The sequence below is a fragment of the Solanum dulcamara genome, chromosome 1 (assembly GCF_947179165.1).
Source record: "Solanum dulcamara chromosome 1, daSolDulc1.2, whole genome shotgun sequence".
Taxonomy (NCBI): Eukaryota; Viridiplantae; Streptophyta; class Magnoliopsida; order Solanales; family Solanaceae; genus Solanum; species Solanum dulcamara.
The window spans coordinates 48,940,580-48,952,191 of record NC_077237.1 but is presented as its reverse complement, the minus strand read 5'-3'; the positions used below and the strand labels follow the sequence as shown (position 1 = coordinate 48,952,191).

Genomic DNA, 11,612 nt, shown 5'->3' with positions numbered 1-11,612 from the left:
CACTAGGGGTGTTCATGGTTCGGTTTGGGTCGGTTATTGATTAAAACCATAACCAAACTAATTTAATCGGTTATTAAATGTCTAAAACCATAACCAAACCAAGTAAAATAATAACCACGTGTTTGGTTATTGTCGGTTTGTTTCGGTTTGGTTCGGTTATTCGATTTATGACTAGCCGAGACGATTCAAATATTCTCTCTCTACATTCTTTAAATTCTTACGAAACTCTTTTTTTCTCATGGCCCACAGAGGTTCGAAACAGAAAAGGAAACAGCTTAAACATTCGAAACAAAAAATAAAACAACTTAAAATCAATTTAAAATTTGAAAAACTTTTTATAAACCTTCTCAAAATTTGACAATCTTGTACTTGGGGTTGAGGAGTTGAGGTTGCTTTTGAGCCTTCACTGTTAGTTTATGACTGTGAGTCTGTGACTTTGTGAGAAACCAACATGAGAGGAACAAAAATGTAAAAGAAAAATAGATATTAGGGTTTTAAAGTTTTAACTTTTACCTTATGTTGCTGCCTGCTGCTTAAGTGCTTAGTACTTATTAGAAATTTAGGATAAAGAATTGAGGATTTAGAATTGGGCTTGAGAGTTGGGCTAATGGGCTTGAATTGTTGGATTTGGACTGCTGTTTAGTTGGGCTTGGATTGTTGGGCCTTAAAAATAAGTAGATTAATATTAAATTAATAATTAAAAGGTATAAAATATCTTTAATTATTTATGAAAAACTAATATTATACATATAAATAATTATAAATTTTATGTATATAATTATCGGTTTGGTTCGGTTATTTATTCGGTTATTTTTTCCTATAATCATAACCAAACCAAATATTATCGGTTATTCAAATTTAAAACCAAACCAAACCAAACCAAACCAAATGTCGGTTTTTTTATTCGGTTTGGTTAAATTTTCGGGTTGGTTTTGGTTTTAACTAAAACTGTGAACAACCCTAATGCCCACCAATAGACATAACATGATATAGAATGTGACATATGATATATTTCTATTAATATTAACATATCACACTAACAGATCATGTGAATAAAAAGTAAATTAATTGAAGGTATATCCATATAATTGCCGATGTCCTCAGGTACTACCATGTGTGACTGTTCATATCTTAATTTTGAATGCAATATCTCTGAAAACTGAAAGTGAACTTCACATACCCAACTTCTCATAGCAATAATCTACTCTGTCCATGGTCCATGCAAGTATTACATAACAATTAAGAAGAGAGAATGTTTCCTTGTTAACATTGTTAGACTCTTTATACTTATATTAGATGTAGTAGAAAGCTATCCTGAGGAATGAATTCATTCCATGTCAGAATTCCAAAGATCTTAAAATGGAATTAAATACAATATACTTTTGATCGCTTCCAAGAAATTAGATCATGACTAATAAAGCAAATCTCAAGAGAAGTCACAAAATAGACTATGTAGGGATAAAGTTATTACGGATGTAAACTAACTCAATGCATCAATCTGCGGGATACGTAATTTATAACTATAATCCCTAGAGAAAAAATTGTCGGAAGTTTGAATACCTGTTAAGATCGTACGGTTACTATAAGTCTTCTTGAGTTTTCCAGAGAAGCAGTCGTTGGAATTGGTGTCCTTTTTCGTTTTTTGGGTTTTCTGCTTTCAGTACTAATGGCTCAACATTGATAGTTATATTACTATCAATTCTGTTCCACATTTATCAGACCATCCTGTCAATATTACCCAAATTCCCCATTCCAAAATCCCTATCCGACCGCAAAAAAGTCTGTAATTATCATTGGGTTACATCACAAGCGTCAAGGGCTTTGCCTTAAATCATCAAACCAGTATGGAAATAAGAAAGAGATGAAGAAAACAATAAGAGGCGCAACTTTTAATTTTTGAAAGTGTGTTTTTTTAAAATTATTTTACTGAATAGGGGCATAAATAAAGGGAAAAAGTCAAAAAAAAAATTGATAAAAGATAAATGAGAATCCTGCCTTTGTGTGGCTTCATGTCATTCGGCTGAGGATTTTTTTTTATATATATACTAGTCATTGGACGTGATCTCATATTGATTTATGTAAAATTTGTTCTTTAAATAATTATTTTTAAGCACAATATATAAAATAACATATGTGTGTGAGACTTTTGAGTTATAAGATACAAATTAAGTATAATTTTTTTTTATCTCAATTCATTAAAAATGATGAATAATATATGGCTATATGTCACTTCAAGTATCGGATCCAATATATTGCTAGGATTTATCTAACACAATACTTCTGACAATGTTCTTTTGTGTATAATTCCTTCTACTTCAGTTAGTGACTTTGTGATTGCCATTTTCTTTTAAAATAGTCATTATCTTTTTTTGATAATGCGGTATGCATATTTTTATTCTATATATTCCAATGATTTTTATTATTTAGAAATTAAAGATCAAACAAACAATTATTTTTTTGTTCTTATGAACAACACGATAGTATACCAACTGAATATAAATAAAAATAATAGAATGTATAAGAGTTGTTGTAAAGAATAAGAATATCTAACAATCAAAATGGAGGAGGGGAAGGGGGTTGGGGAGAAAACAATAAGAGCTATAGAGCGAGAATTAGAAAGCAAAAATTTAGAACCTCTTGATTGTACAAATTAATTATAATCAAAAGAATGGCCAAAATAAGGTTGTTGGACCATATATAGCACAATTCACGACATCCTTCCTATGTTGTTTCGATGAGTAGTCAAAATTTCTAATATTATCGATCTCTTCCATATCTAAATATGTTAGATTAAGAATTAGCTAATTCAAAAGTAGTAGCACGTCTGTACAAACCACACCTTAGAATAAAGAGTTGCTTACATAAAAAAAAATGTAAAGAGAACAAATATAATTAAAAATCAAAAAGGGCAAATAAAATATGAATATGAAGTAAAATTAACTCGTTTAAATATCTAAATTATGAAGAAAAAAAAGAACGTGGTAAATTTCAATGAGTAGTATTTATCATTTTTGGTGAAAATACGCTAGTGAAGCTTAACATTAACAACCTAGAAGGACCAAAAGAAAACATAAAGTGAATTGATTAGCGTGAACTCTTAGAAGCAAAGGACAAAATTGTGATGGTCGCAATGGTTGCACTTAAACTGGACCTCTTTTTCTTCTACAGTATTGAAAGTATGTTATAATTGGTCTTAAGTAATAAATACAATAAATATATATTAACATGAATGAATTGATCAGTTACAATAATCACTATCAGAATGTCAAGAGGAATAGATAAGTTACAATAATGGACTGATCAGTTACAAATATCAACGATGATTAACGTTCTATATATTCATCTAACTTCAATATTGTCAATGTTCCATGTTACCGACGTTTTTATCTTTATTGTGCACAATTAATTACATACATAAATAATGATTACTATAATACAATTTGCACTTTTTAATATGAATATGTATTGCTTATAACCTGTCAAAACTCTTTTTTCTTTTGTATTAATGGGAGTACTAATTTAGCCAAGAACTTGTGGAATTTACAAAATGCATTATTGCTAATATTACTATTCAATATTTAACTAATCAGATATTGTATAACATATTTATTTAATGTAGGGGCAAAATGGTATTTCAACTTTTCACTTTCTAGCTTCCCACTTTTAGTAAAAAATGATATGATATGATATGATATGATATATATAAGATAAGATTTAATTAATTAGGAGAGATATTTTAGAAATATAAAAAGTTATACACAATGTAATTAAAAAGATAAAATTTGAATAAAATGTATTTATATAATTTTCGGAAAGTAGTTAAAACTTTTTAAAATAATATTTAAAAAGTTGTATTTGTGTAATTTCCCTTTAATATTTAATAATGTATAACGTTAGACCACCAATATTCTTGAACCACATTCGGAGAGGGCCGACTTGACTATAAGACCACTAAAGTAATGGTTTGGGCTTTAATTTTTTCTAAAGATGTATTCTATGTAGATTGTTAAAAAAAAATGCATGTATTGTTAAATTTGAAAATAAATTTTTGGAGAGAAAATATAGTAACTTTATATCTTATTTAATGTGCGGATTGTTATAATAATTAAGAACTAAAATAATTTTTAGGAATTGTGGTATCCTTTCTTACGTGACTACCGATTTTATTACCTCATTTATATCCTGACGATTAACATGAGCCCACACTATTATTCTTATTTACCTTTTTCACTCTCCTTTCACTATTTTTATTTTCTTATCATTAAATATTCTAAAGTCTTTCAAGTAGATCTACATTATGCAAAATCTATTGTTGTCTGTTTACGAAAATTCAAATTTGTCTTTTGGCGTCTTCTTCAAATTTCAAGTACTGCCACAAGTCAACACTATTTCAATATCATTATATCAACTTATTCAACTTAACACAATATTACTTCAATATCATCATATCAACTTCTCAAATTCTTAAGCCAAATTTTATTATTCCAACTTTATATAATATTTTTTCATTGAAAACTTACATTTTTTGCATTTTTAATTCATAAGGTGTGCATACATCGGACTTTCCTTTTAGAGTTAATCGTGTTATTGTTATATTAATAGGACTACAAAACCAACTCGCCTGCCCTATTGGGACTTCAGTAGAATCAGCCAGTGAACAAAGGAATTAAAATATTTCAATTTTGTCTTTTGATAAATGTACGTGACAGATTAGATGGATAACCTGAATTTCACAATTATATAGCTTATTTATTTATCATTTAACGAAGATTCTAGACCTTGATAAACAATTAGTTATTATTAACCACAAATGTAAAAGTAGTGAAGAAACAATCAAAACAAAGTGTTTAGCAAAGTATTCCTTCGACTCTTCACATAAAAATCAAAGAAAGTGTCTAAAGACATGTAGCATAGGTTGGTATTGCTAAGATCTACTTCCCAATGGTTCAAAAGGCACATCTACCCGCGCCATATCAATGCAAGGTGCATGTCCAACACCTAGGTGCCTCTCAAGGGTTCAAGCCTGGCGTGGTGTATGTCTTGTCTACCGAGGTGTCATCCAGTAGCACATTGAAGGCCTCGTACTCACATTAAAGGAAAAATCATAAATTACCCTCCACACGAGTTCCCAAAAATCCAGTAAGAATATTTAGTTCAATGAATACATGTAACATATATTAGGAAAACAAGATCAAACTAAAGTACAAAACGACACACTCTCTTAGATATTGCCATTATATACAAAGATAGAGTGACGAAAGTAGTTTACAGAAAGTATTTCATCCTAACATCTCTCTTCATGGCCTCGTATACAGCTTGAACCTGGATGAGGGCAATCTTGTCATACAATGGATTATGGCACAACCGATTGACAAATTTAAGATGCAAAGGGCAAAGGATATTACCTGCTCACTGGAAACAACTTGAATGGGTCCGATATTTACAGATACATATTTCCCCCCTGAAGATACCTTCTGCTTCACCTGGCCCTGAATAGAAGCAGAAATGCCTTAAGATATGGTTCAATCTAGTTATCCTTGACACACATCAAGGTTCAATCTAGTTCTCCTTGACACACACATAAAGGTTCAATCCAGTTCAACTTCTCACAAACAATGTGCATTGTTAATTACGTTCCCATAGAAACATATGTCTGTACTGTTAAAAAAGTTCAAAGAAAAACAATAGGAAAGAGCCAACATACATACCGAACAGTAAAAAAAGGGAATTTTGTGCTTGCCCCTTTAGTCTTTGGGTTGATACCTGGTTTTCATGATACAAGCTTCTAACCTGCTTATGCCGTAAAATTGCTTGCCTTGTCCTCCCCTACATGCAATAATGGTTGCCAAAAAGGAAAGAGGCTCAGAGCCTCAGACTAGCAGGTTGCAACACCAACGTAAGGTATTCTGGCCCGTAAGTTACTTAAGGTTGTTTGGTTGTTGGTTTGAAAAAAAGTTATTCATGCGTAAAAACTAACATAGTTAATATCATATTTGGTAGCTTTTTACTTGCTTTTTATAAAATACAGCAATCAAGAATGGTTTTAGATTATCATTTTACAAACCTACATAAATAAAACATATATATGTTATGACTAAATTTATATATTAGTTTATGTGAGGTAGAAGATAGAAGATTAGAATAACTAATACATGGATTGTAATACATGAATAACTAAATCCTACTAAACTAAACCCCGGATAACTAATTCCTGCGCATAATTAATCTCTACATTACTAATAACTGCATAATTCTAACAAGCAATCAAATGACCCCTTACTGTAGTCTGATCATAGTCAACTTTTCGATCAGTTGTGCTGAAAAAACAAAGAGAGTTCCTTTTAAAAGGTCTTATTTTGTATATGAAGCATGCACATTTCTAGCAAAGATACAAACATAAGAAGACAACATTTTCCCAAAGATGTAGGACATGAAACAATGACATGACAACCAATGTTTTTTTATAACCGAGAAATCATTGTTTGCAACTTTGAAACTCGGTATGTATCGCTCCTCTACTCTTCTCCACTTAAATAACACACTTGATTCAAAGCAGGATTCAAATTCGCAATGTGCATCGACCTCACATCCCATGCTATAGTATCTTTACCATCGAACCAAAGCTATGGGCCATGAAAACCAATGCATTTTACTAATGATATGCCCATATATAGCTTCAATCATTTTATGTGACATGTGAATCTTCTAAAAAATTAGTATAGTTCCATACATATGGCCATAATAATCTACTATTGTCACCTTTTTGCAACACAAATACCTTGTGTAATTAAGATTACAACGTTAGTTCATCTCTTCCATTGTCATTTTCTGTTGTGATACAAGAAATATTTTGTAGGAGCTCAAAATCTATAACTCCCTCCGTTTCATGTTATGTGACTCTATTTGACTAAGCACGACGTGAAAAAAGAAAGGAACACTTATGAAAAAAAAGGGTGGGTTTAAACATATCATAATATTTGTGTGGCTATCACATTAGAAACTTATAGTTTAAACATGTCATAACATTTGTGTGACTATAAAACTTTAGAGGTAAAATGGAAAGTTCAAGTTAATTGTTTCCAGATTTAGAAAAGGATCATTCTTTTTAAAACAAACTTAAAAGGAAATAGGGTCACATAGACTAGAATGGATGGAACATAAGATTTATGACTAACTTCTAGAAAGAATACCAATATGTATAGAATGAGAGAATTTTTATGATATACACAACTGGCATTGTTATGTGAGGCTCTTCTATTGTTGACAAGTGTTTTTGTGGGTCCCGATCCTACCTCACAAACAAACTCCTCTCTTATACGTCTGTTTATTTTTCAAATCTTCTCTTTCAACTATTTCCACTCCCCCGTTCAGTCCCTCCTCACACACTCAAGTTCCTTTTCTCTTGAACTCCTCTTATATTTGAAAGGGCATAGTTTATCGTTGTACCTTTCATCTTCGTTATTTTTAGCTTGCTTATTTAGCTTCATGCAACTGTCAAGAATCTTAAAAGAAAATGGGTTTGATATTCTCTCTGGCATATTTCAATGATTTCTTAATTACCAGATGCCAAAAGTGAAAAGAGTAGAACAATTAGAAAAAGATCTCATGGAAAAAGTCTAGTTTCTAAAGGGATTTATTTATAATGCTCCATTTCTCTTTCCAGTAAGTATTGTATTCATGCCCTTTGAGTTGCCTTAAACTATTTTTACTAAAACGAGTTTAGCAACTATCGCTGGAACCAGCAAAATATGTAACAGAAATAGAACAAAATTTCACCTTCTTTTTTTTTTCAAATACGTAATAATAACCTACAGATTTACCTCAGTTTTTAACTACTACTAATTCTTACATTTTGCAGTAATATACTGTGACTCTCTTTTTCTCCTCATGTTTCTCATTCATTATTTTGTGAATTTCTTTAGAGTTTTGTGGTCGAACTCACATTGATGTTAGAGAGGAAGGTGTGACAAAAAAGAAAGGTCCGAGTAGAAAGGTACTAGTAGTGTGAAAACAAGCAAGGTCTGGGAAGTAAAAAGAGATAAAAGAAAAGGCGAAAAGAGATTTAAGAGAAAATGGGAGTTTGGTTGTTTGGGATTGGGACCCACAAAAGCCACATGTCCTGAAATCAAAAGCTCCATACAACTATTGTCAGTTGTGTGAGACATAACTTTTTTGATGACAAGGAAAACTCACAGCCACTACTCTTTGGGTGCACACAGGGTAAAACTTCCGCTTTTATGCGATAGCTCACAAACCACACAAAAGAGATATCCCGCACTAGACAAGCCCGGTGCGACGAGCTCGACCCTTTATATTCTGGCCTTAGACCATGAACGATGATTCTCCTCATTCTTGTCTCTGTGATAGCATTCTCTAGATCTAATTTTGATATTTCATCGTATAAAGATTTTACCTTTGAAAAGTATTGATTGATTGTAATATTCCGTTGTGAGATCGACAAAAGCTAATTTTTAAGCCTTTGTAATCTTGCCTCATTCTTCTTTGTAAAAATTGTTGCCAACGTGTCTCAAGCTTCTTTGGGTGTTTTGGCATTCTTATTCCGTTGTAGGAACTCATCCTCAACAGTTACAGTGAGAGCATACATGGCCTTTCCAGCTCTGACCCTCCACCTTTTTGCTACTTCAACATCTGTTGGTGGTATAGTGTCTAATCCTCCGATGATATCCCATAATTCTTGGCTGAGAAAGTAATATTGCATTCTCGTGCTCCATGATCCGTAGTTGCTTGCATTGAGCTTCTCAACGCTATTGAAAGTGATTGCAAAATCTGTCATTGATTAGTGCCTTGTGACTTGTAGCCTTCAATAGTAGATTGTACGATCTCCTTTGAATTGCTACCTCACTCTTGATCAACCAGGCTCTAATACCACTTGTTGGATATTGTTGGTAGCAGGCACAATCGATTTCTCACAACTTGAATTTTATTATATCAAAGTAGAAACCTGCTTCGGTTTTATAATCTTTACACAATATTTTTGCGCTCACACTAGCAACTCTCTCTTATCTCACTCACTTGTTTTTTGCCCTCTTGCTTTCTTTTCTTTCTTGTTTTCTTACTTTTTGCTTAGTTACAAATGATATGGACCACATCTATTTATAGGAGGTGATGGAAGAATCTAGAGAGGGATACATACTACTCTCTTCTAGAATGTTCCTAACTATCTTTTTCTAGAACTATCTTTTCTAGAACATTTCTAGACTTTTCTCTCTAGAATACTCATTCTAGAAATCTTCCTTAAATTTTCGACAATTCTTGAATATTCTAGATTCTTCTTGACTTGTCTTAGATAATAAGTTGGTGATGAATTCTTAACAAATAACATAGCTAAGCTGCTATTGATTCACATAGTTATAGTTGTTTGGTGACTTGATTCAACTTCCACCTGATATCATGTAGAGGTCAAGCACAGCCAATAGTTTATCATCTCTAGAATAAAAGAGAATAAGCAAATAATGGCCAAAAAGAAATAGCACAAATCAACTAGTAAAAGAAGAATCAAACTAGTCATGTAATCCACCATAAATTCCAAGTTTAATCCGCATACTTGAATTAGTGCTCCAACTACCCGCATAAATTTGAATAGATGCACGGTGACTTGAGTATGCTATCTAATTTCAGTTACCTGGGGAACAGGCTGTTGTATCACTGACTCTACAGCAACAACCATAGAATGCACAAAATCATCACCTCCAGTACCAATAGCTGTAAAGCCTCTTTCGGTTGGGTAAGAATTCACCTTTAAGTATAAAAGTATTTATCAGCTTCTCCTCAACTATAACAGATGATAGGGACAAGCCCTCACTTCTGAATCTTCTAATGGTTATGAGTGTTTAATCATCTCTACAAATATGACGGATTTGACATTAATCTTCAAAGCTTCAACCTTAAATCTTTATCTAAGCTTGTAAATTATTTTTATATTACAGACAAATAAAAATTGGGTTGAATCCAGGAATTTTCACCTTCTTGTCGAGAGCTAGCCACTCATTAGTTGAGTCATCATGCACCGTGCCCCCAATAACAACGTTGGTAGTTTGTCCAACTCTCCCTTCTGTCTTGGACACTTCTGTTAATATAGTGAAATAGTTGCTCAGATTATTAAAAGGAAAAATAAAAGTAGATAGAAATACTGAAAAGGACTTCCAGACCCTGCTAGGCACCTCTTAAAAATAATTACAAACAAGAAACAAAATAGCTCAACATATAGGTTCATATTCAATTTCTAGTCCTCCATACCATTTAAGTTAATCTCTACAGTGAAATTGCAACACACGAGGGGGGAGGGGAGGGGAGAGGAGAGGAGAGAAGGGTAATTTCCAGTAACCAACAACTACACCTTTAAACAACTTAGGATGGACAATATAATCTTCATTTTTCATGTTGCTCTGTTTAAGAGCAGTAACTAAATTCATTTTAGCAAGTTCTGTTATTTATTACATTTGCACGGAACAAATTCGATCTAAACAAAAAAAAAGGAAAATTGAAAACCCAGAGACAAACTCAAAGAGAATATGAACAAAATTATATTTGGTTAGAAATGGTTATGGACCTGAAATGGCCTTTAGGACAACTTCTTGAGGAGGACCTTGTTCAAGATCATCTTCAGAGGAAGATGGGTTTCCGTTATTGGAGCAATTAAGAAGCTGAGTTCTTCTATAACTTGGGGATTTACAGCGACAACGCAAAACGGATAGAGAAGATTTGTGGTTATAAAACAATGGCACGGGAAAAGAGGTCGGATTCCTTGGAAGAGGTAACCATGGTTCCTTCAAGAATACCGTTCTGAACACGGTCCTGCAGGCCATTGTGATAATCCTTGTCAACACTACTGATATTTCAGAGCTATATATGTGTATGCATAAATATGAGTTCGCAAGCAGGAGTGAACGGTTCTGCTTCTGATTTTTAGAGCTCAGCAGATTTTGCTTGGGCTGCCAACTTCCACCCGAACCCTCGGCCTCTCCTTACAAAATAAATATGGACTCGACAGTTACTAGTGTAATCGGGCCTGTCCTATTATTCGCCCCAAGTGCACAAATATTTGTTTTTGGGCCATTATTTAACTTGTGTTTGTTGTAAAACTAAGCAAAAAGAGTAATAATATGAAATGAGAAAATATATAAGAAATGAGAGACAATAGAGGAGAGCTTTTTATTTTTTTCAAGTGTTTCCCGAATATGAATGCTTATGCCTCTATTTATAGTGTTACATAGAGGCATACAAAAGGTTAGTTATAAACATGACATTAACTATGAAAGTTATGGGGGAGGATTATGGAGGTCTGGGATCGTTTGTTGTCTTGTTAAAAACCTTGATAGAAAAATCCAATGGGATAAAACCCGGATAAGCAAAAAAGGATGCAGTGTGTATTTTACTCCTTTCCTGATGAGAATATCACATGATTTCTCAAAGATAACACATTACAATCTTATATATATCATGCTAAAGCTCGTGTATCAAAAAGATCTTTGACAAATGTATTGTATTTTGTCTTCCCAAATATATTATTTATTCAATTGAGCACACAAACAATATCGTCTTTATAATATTGTAATCTTTTTTTTGAAGAAAATCACACGTCTCTTTGTGTT

At 32.6% G+C, this 11,612-nt stretch overlaps 1 protein-coding gene across 1 annotated transcript; it reads right to left on the bottom strand.

Annotated features, from left to right (window-relative positions):
• Positions 1 to 4,835: 4,835 nt before the first annotated feature.
• Positions 4,836 to 10,953, bottom strand: LOC129882504 (uncharacterized). The gene is made up of 5 exons (XM_055956856.1): positions 10,571 to 10,953; positions 9,984 to 10,087; positions 9,644 to 9,757; positions 5,406 to 5,489; positions 4,836 to 5,322 (listed from the first exon to the last, which is right to left on the bottom strand). Exons 1-5 carry the CDS (start codon positions 10,824 to 10,826, stop codon positions 5,266 to 5,268), a joined length of 615 nt encoding a protein of 204 aa, XP_055812831.1. The 5' UTR covers positions 10,827 to 10,953; the 3' UTR covers positions 4,836 to 5,265.
• Between the last annotated feature and the right edge of the window lie 659 nt (positions 10,954 to 11,612).

Coding starts and splice junctions, on each gene's coding strand:
- LOC129882504 (XM_055956856.1), bottom strand. CDS start 10,826: ATGGCCTGCAGGACCGTGTTCAGAACGGTATTCTTGAAGGAACCATGG. Junction 9,758..9,983: donor GGCTAGCTCTCGACAAGAAG/GTGAAAATTCCT, acceptor TTATACTTAAAG/GTGAATTCTTACCCAACCGA. Junction 5,490..9,643: donor TACAACAGCCTGTTCCCCAG/GTAACTGAAATT, acceptor GCTTCTATTCAG/GGCCAGGTGAAGCAGAAGGT.